The sequence below is a fragment of the Ranitomeya variabilis genome, chromosome 1 (genome assembly GCF_051348905.1).
Source record: "Ranitomeya variabilis isolate aRanVar5 chromosome 1, aRanVar5.hap1, whole genome shotgun sequence".
Taxonomy (NCBI): domain Eukaryota; kingdom Metazoa; phylum Chordata; class Amphibia; order Anura; family Dendrobatidae; genus Ranitomeya; species Ranitomeya variabilis.
This window is the reverse complement of record NC_135232.1, coordinates 500,062,586-500,083,065: the sequence shown is the minus strand read 5'-3', so window position 1 is coordinate 500,083,065 and position 20,480 is coordinate 500,062,586. Positions and strand designations below refer to the sequence as shown.

Here is a 20,480-nt window from a genome sequence, read left to right as displayed (position 1 = left end):
TCGGAATACTCTTTTGAGCTCTTCTGTCCCTTACACTCAGTGAGGTGTTTTGTGATACTTTTTAAGACTTGTCTGACTTGTTGAAAAGGGCATGATTTAATGTGCGAAAACTAATAGGTAAATAGTGTAAATTTAGTCTAGACACTCTTAAAATACGGCAGATTTACAGGATTTAACAGAAAGAACTTCATGGTTTTCCCCCTTTTTTTTCCCTTTTTTTTTTTTCTTTCATTTTTTGGACTATTTGCACACTTCTCTGGAAATCGCACCCCCAGTTTTATACAGGATATATGTGGCTTCCGTAACCATTATAGTGTGAAGTGGTTAACTTATTTACGGATTACATTCAGCTGGCAGTGCGGATTTGTGTGTTTTTTCTCACCTTCGAACTTCATGGTTAAATTGGGCTCACTCTAACACTACCTAGTAGTGAAGGTGTAAGTCGATTAACAGGACCCAGCATTGTGTACCATTGGACAGGAGCTCCAAAAATGGCTTCAAATCAGCATCTGTGGTCCTTACTTTGATTAGATGGCCTGGGGAAACGTCACATGTGTTATGCCGCAACAATGATGTTGAACCAGGCTGGCTAATCAAAAGAGAAGCTGGGGATGCTGGGATGTTGAAGGCAGTTCTCAATGCTCCCATCTAAAGGCCTGAAATTATGGACATGGCCACTGGACCAGGTCTTGCACATTGATTCTCACCATCTCTATTGTATAGTCTAACCTTGCACTGTCTAAGAATTACTGTAGTCTGTAATGATAAATATGCCCAACAGTCTTAACTTGATAACAATGGAATCTCAGAAGAATTTTAACCTTCCTTGAACTGTGCTATCAAGTACCCTAAAAGATGTCCCTTTATGTGGAGTTCCTGGGCTCTCTACATGGAACACTCCCCAACACTTCCATTCTGCTCTGAGTGACAGCTCTAGCATGCAACCAAAAGACCGCTAATGTCGTCATTTAGAGCAAAACTAGAAAAAAATCAAAGAAAGCAATGTACAACAAATCTAAAAATAGAAGTTAAAACACCCGAGATGTTCATAATGATGTTCATATTATGAAATGATAATGCCTTAAATATTATGATGACACATTTTATCATAGGTTATGCATTCATCTAACCCTGATTAGCTGTTGGCTCCATCTCTGGTATAGTTGTCCAAGCTCACCGGACATCTGACGCAAAGCTTGCCTTCTCTGAACCTCAGTCTCTGCATGGATAAGATCCCCAAGTCCTTCAACTTCTGTCAGATCCAGTTTTCCATTCTGGAAAGCCCTTTTAGTGAATTCACCTGGTTCTGCTGGACGGAACATTTGCAACGATCCTATAAATAGAATAAGGGAGTGTGAGATGTTACTCCCATGTTATTGTTGGTTGTTGGTTGTTAAAAATGTTATTTTGTTAACAACCAAGTAGAAGTTAACGTAATAATAATTTGATTATTGATGCATTATCACTTACAATAATATATCAACATAAAAGATAGAAAATGGGTAGAAATAAAAACAGACCAAAAATAAAAATTCATTATACCATAGACCTACATTAATGATATACATATGACATAACAAAATTAATTGGGCTTAATGATTGGAAATTAGGAAAAATCCCTAACTTTTTAGATTAAATGATGGCTCACTTACAACTTTTATTGTTACCTTTTTTATTTGGGGAGGTGGGGGTTAAATTAATTGTCACATGACAGTGTGTAGCCACCTAAATGCTAATATTATATATTCCCTGGGGTTAATAAAAATGGAAGTCATTAAAATAACAACCACATTGTGAACACAGAGGGCTCCTACGAAGAATAATAGATGATGGACTATATTCATTGTTTGCCGGAGTTGACAGGTTCCGGTTACGGTGCGGTTCACTGTTCTGTTAACTTCAATAGTCTGCCACGTATTGCTGGAATTTTGTACAATAAAAGTGAAATGTAGGTAATCTGCTCAGAATGCTGGATAGGTTGCAAACTATTGGACAAAACCATTTACAAAATGATTTTCTGCACAAACTCTTTCTAAATATCTTACCTGAACAACTAAGGGGCCTGAACAATGGTTTACCTCCATTCTCAAACATACAGGAAAATATTCTCCAATCAATCAGTTGTAATAACCAATTCACAATACAACATTATAGTAATACAATTAAAAGTTATACCATGTCACATATAATAAGACACAGTTAGGATATAGATATTATATATACAGTATATATATATATATATACACATATATATATATGTATATATATATATTATATATACACATACGGTAAATAAATAAATAAATCGGTCCGATTGTCATCCAGAGAAGAGAAAAGATTTCTCTTTCTCACTTGTCATTATCTCAGTAAATTATAATAATTAACAAAAACACCTACAAAGGCTTCCTAAGCATTTAAAAAGGTCCCTTAGTTTCAGTAGGCTCCACAATCATGGAAAAGACTGCTGACTTGACAGATGTCCAGAAGGCAGTCATTGACACACTCCACAAGGAGGGTAAGCCACAAATGGTCATTGCTAAAGAAGCTGGCTGTTCACAGAGTGCTGTATCCAAGCATATTAATGGAAAGTTGAGTGGAAGGAAAAAGTGTGGTATGTGCAGTCTTTTATACAATCCATTTACAGTTTCCCATTTTGCAGAATTGCAATGTATCTAAAGAAATTAGAAGCTATACTGTGGTTCAGTATGACACCTGTTTTTTTTTCTCACACCTAGTTATTTATTTTACTCACTTACATAGCGCCATTAATCCCACAGACATTATTATCACTGTCCCCATTGGGGCTCACAATCTAGATTCCCTATCAGTATGTTTTTGGAGTGTGGGAGGAAACTGGGGAACCTGGAGGAAATCCAAACCAACAAAAGAACATATGGAGCGGCCCCCAAACGCAGGGCAGTGGGGTATTCGGTACCGGGTCCCTCGGTCTCGGTTCTAGGGGTGTCACGGTGGCCCGACCCGGTCCGTGGCCCTGCTAAGGGGCGCCCAAATAAAGGTGTAGGTGAGAGTTTGTCAAGTGTTCATGACGCCACCTGTGGTATTCGGTCAGGGTGACCGACGCTGCTAGGGGTCCGCTGGGGTGATGGAATGGCAGCTAGATGGTGTAGCTTCCCACAGGTGAAGTATGTCCCCAGGGCTTCCCTTGATGAGTAGATGGTGATGGTGTAGGTCGCAGTAAATGACGAGGACACAGGGTTGCAGTCTCTTTACCTTTTTACTGAAGGCTTCGGCATCCACAATCCAGAGCACTGCTATCAGGGCTGGCTGAGACCGGCCGGTCCGAAGGCACATCCAGAGTTCCCTTTGCAAGTGGAAATCAGTGGCCTTCCTACTAGCGCCTGTTATGATCTGGTGACCTTGGAGCCGCATGAAACGTTCTCTGGAGTCGGTGGAACCTGTACTGACCGCAAATCCTGAACTAACACCGCAACTAGAAGTAGCCGTGGGGTGTGCCTAACAAAACCCTAGACACCTCGACACAGCCGGAGGACTAAATACCCCTATAGATGGAAATAGGAATGCTACCTTGCCTCAGAGCAGACCCCCAAAGGATAGGCAGCCCCCCACGAATAATGACTGTGAGTAGGAGAAGAATAGACACACGCAGGTAGAAAACCGGATTTAGCAAAAGAGGCCACTCTAGCTAAATAGGAAAGGATAGGACAGATTACTAGGCGGTCAGTATTAAAACCCTTCCAAAAATATCCACAGCAGATAATACAAAAAGTTCCACAATCTAACTAAAGACATGGAATGTATATCTGCCACTCCAGAGAATCCAACAAGACTGAGAAAATACTAACACAATCTAAGCTGGACAAGAAAACACAAAGAATAGCACTGAATTGTGAAGCACACAACATGTGTGCCACAGGAAAAAAAAAACAGACACTTATCTTTGCTGATTTGGCAGAAAGGCAGGAGGAACCAGGCAGAGGTCCTACACCTCCCAACAACAATTGACAACTGGCAAGGACTAATGAATCCTGCACGCCTAAATACCCCAGTCAGAACTGCAATCAGCAGATACACCTGACCAGGACTGCAACTCAGGGGCAACTGCATTACCACCTACAACCACCGGAGGGAGCCCAAAAGCAGAATTCACAACAGTACCCCCCCCCCCCTTGAGGAGGGGTCACCGAACCCTCACCAGAGCCCCCAGGCCGATCAGGACGAGCCAGATGAAAAGCATGAACCAAATCAGCAGCATGGACATCAGAAGCAAAAACCCAAGAATTATCCTCCTGGCCATAACCCTTCCATTTGACAAGGTACTGAAGCCTCCGCCTCGAAAAACGAGAATCCAAAATCTTCTCAACCACATACACCAACTCCCCATCAACCAAAACAGGGGCCGGAGGATCAACAGAGGGAACAACGGGCACCACATATTTCCGCAATAAAGATCTATGGAAGACATTATGGATAGCAAAAGAGGCCGGAAGCGCCAATCGAAAAGACACCGGATTAATAATCTCAGAAATCCTATAAGGACCAATAAACCGAGGCTTAAACTTAGGGGAAGAGACCTTCATAGGAACATGACGGGAAGACAACCAAACCAAATCCCCAACCCGAAGCCGGGAACCAACACACCGACGACGGTTAGCAAAACGTTGAGCCTCCTCCTGAGACAACACCAAATTGTCCACCACATGAGCCCAAATCTGCTGCAACCTGTCAACCACAGAATCCACACCAGGACAGTCAGAAGGCTCAACCTGCCCAGAAGAAAACAAGGATGAAAACCAAAATTACAAAAAAAGGCGAAACCAAAGTAGCCGAACTAGCCCGATTATTAAGGGCAAACTCGGCCAATGGCAAAAAGGCCACCCAATCATCCTGATCGGCAGACACAAAGCATCTCAAATAAGTCTCCAAAGTCTGATTAGTTCGCTCGGTCTGGCCATTTGTCCGAGGATGAAATGCAGAAGAAAAAGACAAATCAATGCCCAGCCTAGCACAAAATGCCCGCCAAAACCTAGACACAAACTGGGAACCTCTGTCGGACACAATATTCTCCGGAATACCACGCAAACGAACCACATGCTGAAAAAACAACGGAACCAACTAGCCCCCTTAATCCTAGCAAACAAATCGGAAAGCAAAGGTAAAGGGTATTGAAACTTGACCGTGATCTTATTCAAGAGGCGATAATCAATACAAGGTCTCAAGGAGCCATCCTTCTCAGCAAAAAAAAAAAAACCTGCTCCCAACGGTGAAGAAGATGGCCGAATATGCCCTTTCTCCAAAGACTCCTTAACATAACTCCGCATGGCGGTATGTTCAGGCACAGACAGGTTGAAAAGTCGGCCCTTAGGAAACTTACTGCCTGGAATCAAGTCAATCGCACAATCACAGTCCCTGTGCGGTGGAAGGAAACTGGACTTGGGCTCATCGAATACATCCTGAAAATCAGACAAAAACTCTGGAATTTCAGAAGAGGAAGAAGAGGAGATTGACATCAAAGGAACATCATTATGAACCCCCTGACAACCCCAACTAGTCACAGACACAGATTTCCAATCCAACACAGGATTATGTACCTGCAACCACGGGAAACCCAGCACGATAACATCATGCAAATTATGCAACACCAGAAATCGACAATCTTCCTGATGGGCTGGCGCCATGTGCATGGTCACCTGTGTCCAAAACTGGGGCTTATTTTTAGCCAAAGGTGTAGCATCAATCCCCCTTAAAGGAATAGGGTTCTGCAAAGGCTGCAAGGGAAAACCACAACGCCTGGCAAACTCAAAATCCATTAAGTTCAAGGCGGCGCCTGAATCCACAAACGCCATGACAGAAAATGATGACAATGAGCAGATCAAGGACACCAATAACAGAAATTTAGGTTGTACAGTACTGATAGTAAATGAACTAGCGATCCTTTTTGTCCGCTTAGGGCAGACTGAAATGACATGAGAAGCGTCGCCACAATGATTTTGCTCTAAGGACGACGCCACAGCGCGCACAGTTTGACGCTCCCGCAAGCGCCGATCAATCTGAATGGCCAGAGACATAGAATCACTCAGACCAGAAGGCGTGGGAAACCCCACCATAACATCTTTAACGGATTCAGAAAGACCCTTTCTGAAAATTGCCGCCAAAGCATCATCATTCCATTTAGTCAACACAGACCATTTTCTAAATTTCTGACAAAACAATTCTGCCGCCTCTTGACCCTGAGACAGGGCCAACAAGGTTTTCTCCGCTTTATCCACAGAATTCGATTCATCATATAATAATCCTAAAGCCTGAAAAAAGGAATCTACATTAAGCAAGGCCGGATTCCCAGATTCCAGGGAAAATGCCCAATCCTGTGGATCGCCACGCAGCAGGGAGATGACAATTTTAACCTGCTGAATGGAATCACCGGAGGATCGCGGTCTCAGAGCAAAAAACAGTTTACAATTGTTTTTAAAACCCAAAAATTTGGACCTATCACCAAAAAACAAATCAGGAGTAGGAATCTTCGGCTCTAAAGCAGGAGTCTGAACAATATAATCAGAAATACCCTGTACCCTAGCAGCAAGCTGGTCTACACGAGAAGCTAATTCCTGAACATCCATGCTGGCACAAGACTCCTCAGCCACCCATAAATAAAGAGGGAAAAAAATACAAAACAGACTGCAGAAAAAAAAATGGCTCAACACTAGTGTTGAGCATTCCGATACCGCAAGTATCGGGTATCGGCCGATACTTGCGGTATCGGAATTCCGATACCGGGATTCCGATACTTGCCGCGTATCGGATACCGGAATCGGAAGTTCCAAGATTCAAAATGCAGAAATTCAGCCAATGAGAATGATTCCAAGTGTGGGCACATCCTGTTTAGCATGGAGGGCATGAAACTACTGGCAAGGCTGTGATTGGCTGCTGAAATGATGTCATGATGCAGTTTAAAAGTCGCTGGCGCCATTTTGCGATCACTCTGCTGTGAATTCAGTTAGTGACAGGACGCTGTTTGCTGACTGAGGGACAGTTTAGAGATAGCGATTTGCTTCTTTGTGCTTTCCAAAGGCTAATTTAGCAACCGCTGTGTTCACCTACTATTCACCTTGCTTTTGCCTTGTAGCGCTGTTTTCACAGCGATCTGCAAGGTCTGTGTGTGTGTGTGAGTGCAGCCCACTCTCTAGTCTGAGTGCAGCCACATAGGCCATCCATAGCTGGTTGTATTCAGTTCAGGGAGGGTGGTTCATTGCCTCATACTGTTCTTTTTTTTTTTTTTTTTTTTTCAAGTAGTGTAGTCTGCTGCTAATTTATTAAAAAAAATCCTATTAGTGTCTTTCCACCCGTCTCCAGCTAATTTGTGGAAAAACACTACATAGGATAACGTAGAGGAGGGTTTTTGGGCCTTGCAGCGCCGTTTACGGCTGTCTGCACGGTCTCCGTGTGACTGCAGCTCGCCCTGTAGTCTGTGAGCAGCCATAGCCTGGTTGTCTCCAGCTCAGGGTTCTTCACTGCGTCATACCGCCAAATCAATTTTCATTTTGTTTTAAGTAGTGCAGGCTGCTGCACATTTTTTCAAAAAATTCCTATTAGTGTCTTTCCACCCGTCTCCAGCTAATTTGTGGAAAAACACTACATAGGATAACGTAGAGGAGGGTTTTTGGGCCTTGCAGCGCCGTTTACGGCTGTCTGCACGGTCTCCGTGTGACTGCAGCTCGCCCTGTAGTCTGTGAGCAGCCATAGCCTGGTTGTCTCCAGCTCAGGGTTCTTCACTGCGTCATACCGCCAAATCAATTTTCATTTTGTTTTAAGTAGTGCAGGCTGCTGCACATTTTTTCAAAAAAATCCTATTAGTGTCTTTCCACCCGTCTCCAGCTAACTTGTGGAAAAACACTACATAGGATAACGTAGAGGAGGGTTTTTGGGCCTTGCAGCGCCGTTTACGTCTGTCTGCACGGTCTCCGTGTGACTGCAGCTCTATCCGTTGTCAGTTCAGCCCCCAAAAAATAAATAAATAATAAAGTTCACCAAACACACCAGTTACACCACTTTACATTTGTGTAGGCCACATTAGCTCATATTAAAGTCTAGTCCACACTTTAGAAAATTAGTGTTTCTTATACCTGTTAGGAGGAGTTGCTCAGGAATAAGCACACAAAGCCGTTAGTACTTTTCTGCTTATCTTTATCAGTCAACCAAGATGAAGAAGGCAGTGAGTAAGGCACGTGGGCGTGGGCGCGGAGCAGGGAGGGGACGTGGGGATTCTGTGCCTGCTGCGGGCACCGGTGACTCATCAGCACCCACTTTCACCAGGCAACAGTCGTTCATGCGCAGCTTTGTGTCAGAGCGCCGTACACCGCTGCTGCGTGAAGAACAAATTGAAGCCGTTGTCGGATGGATGGCAGCTAATGCATCAACTTCAATTAGTGCCACATCCTCTCAGACACAGAGCACTGGAGAGCAGCCATCTGTCTCTTCACCACCTGCCAAATTGCCCAGGCAGACAGAGAGCCCAGGACAGGAGCCGTCTCTACTTCTGTTCTCTGAATCTCTTGGCTTGGAAACAGGGGGCCAGCCAAGCAGCATTGGAGAAATGGAAGAAGAGGCAGGGTGCAGTGATGCCCAACAGCTTTTTCTCTCTTCCTCTGAAGAGGCGGGTGGGCCAGTGGCTCCGGTCACCACATCGCAGGCCGCATCAGCTGATGATGACACTCAGGTGCCACTTACTGGTGCGTGCTCTGCTGCTGAGACTACCCAGGAGGAGCAGTTGGGGGCAGAGGGTAGTGTAGATGATGAGGTCCTTGACCCATCTTGGCGTGAGGGACAGGAAGGTGGTGGGAGCAGCTCTGAGGAAAAGATTCCCCGTACGGCCCAAAGAGGGAGAGGGAGGGGGAAGACTGCGGATCCTGCAGCCTCCGCTTTGGCACCCGTTAGGAGCATGTCTCTTCCAAAAGCCAAAAAGGGCGCTCCCAAGACTTGCAGTGCCTGGTCCTTTTTTGACACAGTTGCAGATGACATTTGCTATGTCAGATGCAAGGTGTGTCATCAAAGAGTCAAAAGAGGGAAAAATGTCAGCAACCTCAATACCTCCAACATGTGGAAACATGTGCGCAACAGGCACCCGGCGGAGTTAGAAAAACACACTGAAGAGCTAGGCCAACCAACAGCGGCAGCTACCACCTCTTCAGCTCGTGTTGCCTCTTCCTCTAGCTCACACGCAGCTGGTTCGGCTTCCTCCCAGGATCGCCGTGGAAGAACCTCTGGCCCTGTTGTCCAGAGACCCGCTGTAATTCCACCCGCAGCACCACTTTCCCAGTCATCCACACACTCCCAGCCCAGTCTACAGCCATCGGTAGTACAGGCATGGGAGAAAAGGCGGCCTTTCTCGTCAAACCACCCACGAGCACAGGCTCTGACTGCAGGCATTGCCAAACTTCTTTCACTGGAAATGCTGTCATTCAGGCTGGTGGAGACTGACAGCTTCCGTGACTTGATGTCATTGGCAGTCCCACAGTACAATGTGCCCAGCCGCTTTTACTTCAGCAGGCAAGCCGTCCCTGCCCTGCACAAGCATGTGGAGGGACACATAAAACACGCGCTACTGAACGCCGTCAGTAGCAAGGTCCACCTCACCACCGATGCGTGGACCAGTCAACATGGACAGGGGCGATACCTTTCCCTCACTGCCCATTGGGTTAATGTCGTTGAGCCGGGTACAGACCGTGCGAGTGGCGCAGGACGTGTCCTGCCCACTCCAAGGATTGCAGGAATCCATTCTGTACGCATTGACTCCTCCTCTTACACCAGTTCCTCAGAATCATCGCTGCAGGAGCCGTCACAGTCCACCTCCACATGGACCCGTGATGAACGTGTACCTGTTACGACCGACATGAGCACAGCCGTGGCCAAACGTCAACAGGCCGTCTTGAAATTAATTTTTTTGGGGAATCGTAGCCACACAGCGCAGGAGCTCTGGAATGCCATCAAGCAGGAGAGCGATGTGTGGTTTGTGCCAGCGAATCTCCAGCCAGGCATGGTAGTGTGTGATAATGGCCGAAATCTGGTGGCAGCTCTGGGCCTCGGCAACCTCACTCACATCCCATGTCTGGCACATGTGCTCAATTTGGTCTTGCAGAGCTTTTTGAGGGACTATCCGGATCTTGATGCACTGCTGCACAAGGTCCGCGTAGAGTGTGCTCACTTGCGGCGTTCCAGCACGGCAAAAGCGCGCATTGCGGCTCTGCAGCGCCGACACCGCCTGCCGGAACATCGCATCATATGTGACCTACCTACCAGGTGGAATTCCACGTTACATATGTTGGAGCGGTTGTGTGAGCAGCAGCAAGCTGTAATGGAGTACCAGCTGCTTCAGGCGCAAAGAAGTCGCAGTCAGCGCCGTACAGACTTCACAACCACAGAGTGGGCCACTATGAATGACGTCTGCCAGGTTTTGCGTCCCTTTGATTATTCCACGCGGATGGCGAGTGCAGATGATGCACTAGTCAGCATGACTGTCCCCCTTATCTGCCTGCTTGAAAAATCACTGCAAGCGCTAAGGGATGATGTTGTGGAAGAGGTGGAGGATGAGGATTCACCATTTCCATCATCTTCTGGACAGTCAGCGCCACGTGGTTCCTCACAAACGCGTAGGCAGGGGACAGTTTGTGAGGAGGATGAGGAGGAGTCAATGGAGGAGGAAGACATCCGTCCAGAGGAGGGAGTTACCGAATTGTCCAGTACTCAGTGTGTACAGCGAGGGTGGGGTGATGACGAGCAGGCAGAGATCACGCCTCCAGCAGGGGACAGCGTTTCTTGGGCAGTTGGCAGTCTGCAGCACATGGTGGATTACATGCTGCAGTGCCTGAGAAACGACCGCCGCATCGCCCACATTCTCAACATGTCTGATTATTGGGTGTTCACCCTCCTCGATCCTCGCTACCGGGGCCAACGTAGAAAGCCTCATCACACCGTTGAACCTGGAGCGAAAAATGCGGGAGTACCAAGACACACTGGTCAATTCCATCATCTTCTCCATTCCAACTGAGAGAAGTGCTGCTAGTGCATTCCAAAGCAGCTCAGTGCGTCCAGGCAGTGGTGGAGGCTCTGCACAAAGAGGGAGCAGAAGCAGTGCCTCTGCCCAAGGCAAGACCAGTATGGCCCAACTGTGGCACAGTTTTCTGTGCCCCCCACAAAAGTCTACACCATCACAGACGGCTCCAGTCAGCAGGAGGCAACGGTTCCGTCAGATGGTGACAGACTACATGTCTTGCCCTCTTGCTGTACTCCCAGACGGCTCTTCCCCTTTCAAGTTTTGGGTCTCAAAGCTGGATACATGGCCAGAGCTAAGCCAGTATGCATTGGAGGTGCTGTCTTGCCCTGCGGCCAGTGTATTATCGGAACGTGTCTTTAGTGCTGCAGGTGGTGTACTAACTGACCGTCGCATGCGACTATCCTCCGATAACGTTGACCGGCTTACTTTCCTGAAAATGAACAAGGCCTGGATCTCGCAGGAATTTGCCACTCCTCCTCCTGATTAAATAATTAGGTCACTGTATACGTTATCCAGGTCTCCTGTTGTGTTCATCTTTCTACCACCTGAACTTAAATTCCTGGGCTCCAACACCGCCAGTTGAGGCTCAGAAGTGCCGTCTGCACAGTCAAAATATACGACCCAGAGTTATTGGGTTTCAGTAACGTCAGCTGATCCCCAGCTGTGTAGCCGGCAATGTGTCATGCGACCGCCACGCTGACACAACAACTGAAATGTAAGGGAATCTGTCCCCCCCCCCCAAGGCGTTTGTTACTGAAAGAGCCACCTTGTGCAGCAGTAATGCTGCACAAGGAAAAGGTAGCTATTTTGTTTTAGCTCCTTGCACACGCAGAACTTAACACTTATAAAATGTGTCCACTGATACCGTAAAACCGTCCCGGAGGTGGGACTTTCCTTCGTAATATGACGCAGCACAGCCGTCATTCCTACCCCCCCGGCGCCGCGCCCCGGCTCCTCAGCGTTGTTTGATTCCGTCCCGGAGCCTGCGCTGTTATGTTATCCCGTGGCCAGGCACACTTAGCGCTGCCCGTCTTCTGGCATCATTTTGTGTCAGGATGGCTGCGCCTGTGCGGCCGCGCTGGCCGAGAGCCCGCCTCGCAGTGTCTTCTGATTTAATCCCACTTGGGGCCTGGGATCCATGGACATGCGCAGTGCATATCTGAACCTCCACCTCTCACTCATCTCCCTATGGCTTCTTCAGACTGTTCGGTGTCAGCTGGTCCCTAATAGCATGCCACGGCCGTGACACCGCACAGTCTCAAGAAGCCGTAGGGAGGGGAGTGAGAGGCGAGGATATGCACTGCGCATGGCCATGGATCCCAGGCCCCCAGTGGGATAAAATCAGAAGACACTGCGAGGCGGGCTCTCGGCCAGCGCGGCCGCACAGGCGCAGCCAGCCTGACACCAAATGATGTCAGAAGATGGGCAGCGCTAAGTGTGCCTGGCCAAGGGATAACATAACAGCGCAGGCTCCGGGATGGAATCAAACAACGCTGAGGAGCCGGGGCGCGGCGCCGGGGGGGTAGGAATGACGGCTGTGCTGCGTCATATTACGAAGGAAAGTCCCACCTCCGGGACGGTTTCACGGTTTCAGGGGACACATTTTATAAGTGTTTAGTTCTGTGTTTGCAAGGAGCGTGATGAAAAGAGCCACCTTTTCCTTTTGCATCTTTTGTGCTGCACAAGCTGGCTCTTTCAGCTACAAACGCCTTGGGGGGGGGGTTAAAGGTTCCCTTTCGACTTTCTCAGGCTTCGGCCTACATTGTGTTCCTCTGCTTTTCCACCTGTCCCTGGGCTCCAACACCGCTAGTTGCCGTCCAGAAGTGCTGTCCGCACAGTCCCAACAGTCGCTCCTCTGTTATTGGGGTTCAGTAACGTCAGCTGTTCCCCTGCTGTGTGTGTGGCAATCCCTCCTACCTCCTCCTACCTCCTCCTCCTCCACCTGTCCCTGGGCTCCAACACCGCCAGTTGCCGTCCAGAAGTGCTGTACGCACAGTCAACAGTCCCTCCTCTATTATTGGGGTTCAGTAACGTCAGCTGTTCCCCTGCTGTGTGTGTGGCAATCCCTCCTACCTCCTCCTACCTCCTCCTCCTCCACCTGTCCCTGGGCTCCAACACCGCCAGTTGCCGTCCAGAAGTGCTGTACGCACAGTCAACAGTCCCTGCTCTGTTATTGGGGTTCAGTAACGTCAGCTGTTCCCCTGCTGTGTGTGTGGCAATCCCTCCTACCTCCTCCTACCTCCTCCTCCTCCACCTGTCCCTGGGCTCCAACACCGCCAGTTGCCGTCCAGAAGTGCTGTCCGCACAGTCCCAACAGTCGCTCCTCTGTTATTGGGGTTCAGTAACGTCAGCTGTTCCCCTGCTGTGTGTGTGGCAATCCCTCCTACCTCCTCCTCCTCCACCTGTCCCTGGGCTCCAACACCGCCAGTTGCCGTCCAGAAGTGCTGTACGCACAGTCAACAGTCCCTCCTCTGTTATTGGGGTTCAGTAACGTCAGCTGTTCCCCTGCTGTGTGTGTGGCAATCCCTCCTACCTCCTCCTACCTCCTCCTCCTCCACCTGTCCCTGGGCTCCAACACCGCCAGTTGCCGTCCAGAAGTGCTGTACGCACAGTCAACAGTCCCTCCTCTGTTATTGGGGTTCAGTAACGTCAGCTGTTCCCCTGCTGTGTGTGTGTGGCAATCCCTCCTACCTCCTCCTACCTCCTCCTCCTCCACCACTAGTGATAATAATCCCCAATTTAATGTTACCTGCTTAACCCAGCAGGAAGTACGGCGGCGTCTAAAAATCACAAAAATTGACAAATCTCCGGGCCCGGATGGGATACACCCCCGAGTACTGCAGGAATTAAGTACAGTCATTGATAGGCCATTATTTTTAATCTTTAAAGAGTCCATAATAACAGGGTCTGTACCACAGGACTGGCGTATAGCAAATGTGGTGCCAATATTCAAAAAGGGGACAAAAACTGAACTCGGAAATTATAGGCCAGTAAGTTTAACCTCTACTGTGGGTAAAATCCTGGAGGGCATTCTAAGGGATGCTATACTGGAGTATCTGAAGAGGAATAACCTCATGACCCAGTATCAGCACGGGTTTACTAGGGACCGATCATGTCAGACTAATTTGATCAGCTTCTATGAAGAGGTAAGTTCCGGTCTGGACCAAGGGAACCCAGTAGATGTAGTGTATATGGACTTTTCAAAAGCTTTTGATACAGTGCCACACAAAAGGTTGATACATAAAATGAGAATAATGGGGATAGGGGGAAATATGTGCAAGTGGGTTGAGAGTTGGCTCAGGGATAGGAAACAAAGGGTGGTTATTAATGGAGCACACTCGGACTGGGTCACGGTTAGTAGTGGGGTACCACAGGGGTCAGTATTGGGCCCTCTTCTTTTTAACATATTTATTAATGACCTTGTAGGGGGCATTCAGAGTAGAATTTCAATATTTGCAGATGACACTAAACTCTGCAGGGTAATCAATACAGGGGAGGACAATTTTATATTACAGGCTGATTTATGTAAACTAGAAGCTTGGGCTGATAAATGGCAAATGAGCTTTAATGGGGATAAATGTAAGGTCATGCACTTGGGTAGAAGTAATAAGATGTATAACTATGTGCTTAATTCTAAAACTCTGGGCAAAACCGTCAATGAAAAAGACCTGGGTGTATGGGTGGATGACAAACTCATATTCAGTGGCCAGTGTCAGGCAGCTGCTACAAAGGCAAATAAAATAATGGGATGCATTAAAAGAGGCATAGATGCTCATGAGGAGAACATAATTTTACCTCTATACAAGTCACTAGTGCGACCACACTTAGAATACTGTGCACAGTTCTGGTCTCCGGTGTATAAGAAAGACATAGCTGAACTGGAGCGGGTGCAGAGAAGAGCAACCAAGGTTATTAGAGGACTGGGGGGTCTGCAATACCAAGATAGGTTATTACACTTGGGGCTATTTAGTTTGGAAAAACGAAGACTAAGGGGTGATCTTATGTTAATGTATAAATATATGAGGGGACAGTACAAAGACCTTTCTGCTGATCTTTTTAATCATAGACCGCTGACAGGGACAAGGGGGCATCCTCTACGTCTGGAAGAAAAAAGGTTTAAGCATAATAACAGACGCGGATTCTTTACTGTAAGAGCAGTGAGACTATGGAACTCTCTGCCGTATGATGTTGTAATGAGTGACTCATTGCTTCAATTTAAGAGGGGACTGGATACCTTTCTGGAAAAGTATAATATTACAGGGTATATATATATTAGATTCCTTGATAAGGCGTTGATCCAGGGAACTAGTCTGATTGCCGTATGTGGGGTCGGGAAGGATTTTTTTTCCCCATGATGGAGCTTACTCTTACCACATGGGTTTTTTTTGCCTTCCCCTGGATCAACATGTTAGGGCATGCTAGGCTATGGGTTGAACTAGATGGACTTAAAGTCTTCCTTCAACCTTAATAACTATGTAACTATGTAACCTGTCCCTGGGCTCCAACACCGCCAGTTGCCGTCCAGAAGTGCTGTACGCACAGTCAACAGTCCCTCCTCTGTTATTGGGGTTCAGTAACGTCAGCTGTTCCCCTGCTGTGTGTGTGGCAATCCCTCCTACCTCCTCCTACCTCCTCCTCCTCCACCTGTCCCTGGGCTCCAACACCGCCAGTTGCCGTCCAGAAGTGCTGTACGCACAGCCAACAGTCCCTCCTCTGTTATTGGGGTTCAGTAACGTCAGCTGTTCCCCTGCTGTGTGTGTGGCAATCCCTCCTACCTCCTCCTACCTCCTCCTCCTCCACCTGTCCCTGGGCTCCAACACCGCCAGTTGCCGTCCAGAAGTGCTGTATGCACAGTCAACAGTCCCTCCTCTGTTATTGGGGTTCAGTAACGTCAGCTGTTCCCCTGCTGTGTGTGTGGCAATCCCTCCTACCTCCTCCTACCTCCTCCTCCTCCACCTGTCCCTGGGCTCCAACACCGCCAGTTGCCGTCCAGAAGTGCTGTACGCACAGTCAACAGTCCCTCCTCTGTTATTGGGGTTCAGTAACGTCAGCTGTTCCCCTGCTGTGTGTGTGGCAATCCCTCCTACCTCCTCCTACCTCCTCCTCCTCCACCTGTCCCTGGGCTCCAACACCGCCAGTTGCCGTCCAGAAGTGCTGTACGCACAGTCAACAGTCCCTCCTCTGTTATTGGGGTTCAGTAACGTCAGCTGTTCCCCTGCTGTGTGTGTGGCAATTCCTCCTACCTCCTCCTACCTCCTCCTCCTCCACCTGTCCCTGGGCTCCAACACCGCCAGTTGCCGTCCAGAAGTGCTGTACGCACAGTCAACAGTCCCTCCTCTGTTATTGGGGTTCAGTAACGTCAGCTGTTCCCCTGCTGTGTGTGTGGCAATCCCTCCTACCTCCTCCACCTCCTCCTCCTCCACCTGTCCCTGGGCTCCAACACCGCCAGTTGCCGTCCAGAAGTGCTGTACGCACAGTCAACAGTCCCTCCTCTTTTATTGGGGTTCAGTAACGTCAGCTGTTCCCCTGCTGTGTGTGTGGCAATCCCTCCTACCTCCTCCTACCTCCTCCTCCTCCACCTGTCCCTGGGCTCCAACACCGCCAGTTGCCATCCAGAAGTGCTGTACGCACAGTCAACAGTCCCTCCTCTGTTATTGGGGTTCAGTAACCTCAGCTGTTCCCCTGCTGTGTGTGTGGCAATCCCTCCTACCTCCTCCACCTCCTCCTCCTCCACCTGTCCCTGGGCTCCAACACCGCCAGTTGCCGTCCAGAAGTGCTGTACGCACAGTCAACAGTCCCTCCTCTGTTATTGGGGTTCAGTAACGTCAGCTGTTCCCCTGCTGCGTGTGTGGCAATCCCTCCTACCTCCTCCACCTCCTCCTCCTCCACCTGTCCCTGGGCTCCAACACCGCCAGTTGCCGTCCAGAAGTGCTGTACGCACAGTCAACAGTCCCTCCTCTGTTATTGGGGTTCAGTAACGTCAGCTGTTCCCCTGCTGTGTGTGTGGCAATCCCTCCTACCTCCTCCACCTCCTCCTCCTCCACCTGTCCCTGGGCTCCAACACCGCCAGTTGCCGTCCAGAAGTGCTGTATGCACAGTCAACAGTCCCTCCTCTGTTATTGGGGTTCAGTAACGTCAGCTGTTCCCCTGCTGTGTGTGTGGCAATCCCTCCTACCTCCTCCTACCTCCTCCTCCTCCACCTGTCCCTGGGCTCCAACACCGCCAGTTGCCGTCCAGAAGTGCTGTACGCACAGTCAACAGTCCCTCCTCTGTTATTGGGGTTCAGTAACGTCAGCTGTTCCCCTGCTGTGTGTGTGGCAATCCCTCCTACCTCCTCCTACCTCCTCCTCCTCCACCTGTCCCTGGGCTCCAACACCGCCAGTTGCCGTCCAGAAGTGCTGTCCGAACAGAGCCAAACACCTCGCCAATGTGTTAGTGGGGTTCAGCACCGCCAGCTGTTCCCCTGCTGTGCAGCCGGCAACGTGTACTGCGACCGCCACGCAGGCACAACAAGTTAAATTTAAGGGAACCTGTTCCCCCCCCCAGGCGTTTGTTACTGAAGGAGCCACCTTGTGCAGCAGTAATGATGCAAAGGTAAAAAGTGCCTCTTTTCGTGGTGCTCCTTGCACATGCTGATCCTAACACTTATGAAAAGTGTCCCCTCCTACCGTGATACCGTCCGGTTGGTGGAACTTTCCTTTGTGATGTGACGCAGCACAGCCGTCATTCTTACCCCCTTGGCACCGTGCGCCGCCTCCTCAGCGTTGTTTGAATCAGTCCCGGAGCCTGCGCTGTTAGGTTAGCCCTTGGCCATGCACACATTTTGCGCTGCCCGTCTTCTGACATCATTTGGTGTCAGGCTGGCTGCGCCTGTGCGGCCGCGCTGGCCGAGAGCCCGCCTCGTACTGTCTTCTGATTTAATCCCACTGGGGGCCAGAGATCCATGGACATGCGCAGTGCATATCTGAACCTCCACCTCTCACTCATCTCCCTACGGCTTCTTCAAACTGTGCGGTGTCAGCTGGTCCCTAATAGCATGCCACGGCCGTGACACCGCACAGTCAGAAGAAGCCGTAGGGAGATGAGTGAGAGGTGGAGGTTCAGATATGCACTGCGCATGTCCATGGATCTCAGGCCCCCAGTGGGATTAAATCAGAAGACAGTACGAGACGGGCTCTCGGCCAGCGCGGCCGCACAGGCGCAGCCAGCCTGACACCAAATGATGTCAGAAGACGGGCAGCGCAAAATGTGTGCATGGCCAAGGGCTAACCTAACAGCGCAGGCTCCGGGACTGATTCAAACAACGCTGAGGAGGCGGCGCACGGCGCCAAGGGGGTAAGAATGACAGCTGTGCTGCGTCACATCACAAAGGAAAGTTCCACCTACCGGACGGTATCACGGTAGGAGGGGACACTTTTTATAAGTGTTAGGTTCAGCATGTGCAAGGACCATAATTAAAAGAGCTAAGTTTACCTTTTCCAGCATTAGTGCTCTACACGATGGCTCTTTCAGCTACAAACGCCTGGGGGGGGGGTTAAAGTTTCCCTTTCAACTTGCTCCAGTGCAGGCTTCGGCCTACACTCTGCTCCCTCTCCTCCTCCTGCTGACCCTGGGCTCTAACACCGCCAGTTGGGGCCCAGATGTGCTAGCTGCACAGAACCAAACACCAGCCAATGTGTCAGTGGGGTTCAGCACCGCCAGCTGTTCCCCTGCTGTGTAGCCGGCAACGTGTCCTGCAACAGCCACGCAGACACAAGAACTGAAATTGAAGGAAACCTGTCCCCCCTCCCCCAGACGTTTTTACGTTTTACAGCCACCTTGTACGACAGTAATGCTGCATGTGTGCAAGGTGGCTCAGAAACTTAATCTCCTTGCCCATGTTGAAGTGAACACGTCTAAAAATGAGTCCTCTGCGACCATTAAAACGTCCCTCAGGTGTGATTTTCATTTGTATTGACACGCAACAAGCTCCTTGGTAGCGCTGCCCGTCTTCTGGCATCATTGTTTGGCTGCCTGCGCCTCTGCGGCCGCCTTGCCCCACACAACGCCCCTCGTTGTCTTATTTATTTGGACTGCGAGGGTGTGATTGATGGGCATGAACGGTGCATTTCTTCGCCTGTCCCTCATCTCCTTCCGCCTTCCTCAGACTGTGCGGCTTCATGGCCGCGGCATGCGATAAGGGATCAGCTGACGCCGCACAGTCTGAAGCGGGTGTAAGGACCCGAGTGTGAGAGGCGAACATATGTACTGCGCCAGGCCATGAATCCCAGCCCCGCAGTGTTTTAACAATGTTAAGACACCGCGGGGCTGGGATTCATGGTGATCGCGAACCGCAGCGGTCGACATTAAATGAGGTCAGAAGATGGGCAGCGCTAACAGCGCTAGGCCAGGGGATAACACGACAGCGCAGACTCCTGTACAGCAAATAACAACGCTCAGGAGGCTGCACCCAGCACCAAGGTGGGATTCTTGACATCTGTGCTGCGTCTCATTACAAAGGGAACTCGCGCCTCCAACACAGTTTGACTGTATAAAGGGCTAAATGTTATACGTGTTTCATTCAGCGTGTGCAAGGAGCAAAATTAAAAGAGCAACCTTTGACTTGTGCAGCACTACTGCTGCATAAGCTGTGGCTCTTCTACTTTGTAACCCCTGAGGGGGGGTTAAAGGTTACCTTTGAAATTGGTTCAAGTAGGCTTCGGCCTACACTCTGCTCCCCCTGCAGAGCCCGGGCTCCAACACCGCCAGTTGGGGCCCGGTACTGCTAGCTGCACAGAGCCAAACACCAGCCAATGTGTCAGTGGGGTTCAGCACCGCCAGCTGTTCCCCTGCTGTGCAGCCGGCAACATGTCCTGCAACAGCCACGCAGGCACAACAGACCCAAAGCTGCCGCCAGTGCAGGCTTCGGCCTACACTCTGCTCCATCTCCTCCTCCTGCTGACCCCGGGCTCTAACACCGCCAGTTGGGGCCCGGTACTGCTAGCTACACAGAGAAAAACACCAGCCAATGTGTCAGTGGGGTTCAGCACCGCCAGCTGTTCCCCTGCTGTGCAGCCGGCATCGTGTCCTGCAAAAGCCACGCAGACACAAGAACTGAAATTGAAGGGAACCTGTCCCCCCTCCCCCAGGCGTTTGTACGTTTTTAAGGCCACCTTGTACAGCGGTAATGCTGCATGTGTGCAAGGTGGCTCATAAACGTATTCTCCTCGCACATGTGGAACTGAAAACACGTCTGAAATGTGTCCTCTGTGTGACCATTTAACCGTCCCGGGGGTGTGACTTTCCTTTGTAATGACACGCTGCAACCCCCTTGGTAGCGCTGCCCGTCTTCTGGCATCATTGTTTGGCTGCCTGCGCCTCTGCGGCCGCCCTGACCCACACAACGCCCCTCGGTGTCTTATTTCTTGGGACTGCGAGGGTGTGATTGATGGGCATGAGCAGTGCATCAGTTCGC

General features: G+C 49.6%; 1 protein-coding gene across 2 annotated transcripts in view; it reads right to left on the bottom strand.

Annotated features, from left to right (window-relative positions):
• The window catches only part of GTPBP3 (GTP binding protein 3, mitochondrial), a 136,462-nt gene that overhangs the window by 40,399 nt on the left and 75,583 nt on the right, over positions 1-20,480 (bottom strand). For both annotated transcript variants that reach the window (XM_077252280.1, XM_077252272.1), the window contains one exon: positions 1,131-1,333. In XM_077252280.1, coding sequence (XP_077108395.1) covers positions 1,131-1,333 — 203 coding nt within the window. The remainder of the gene's footprint in view (positions 1-1,130; positions 1,334-20,480) is intronic.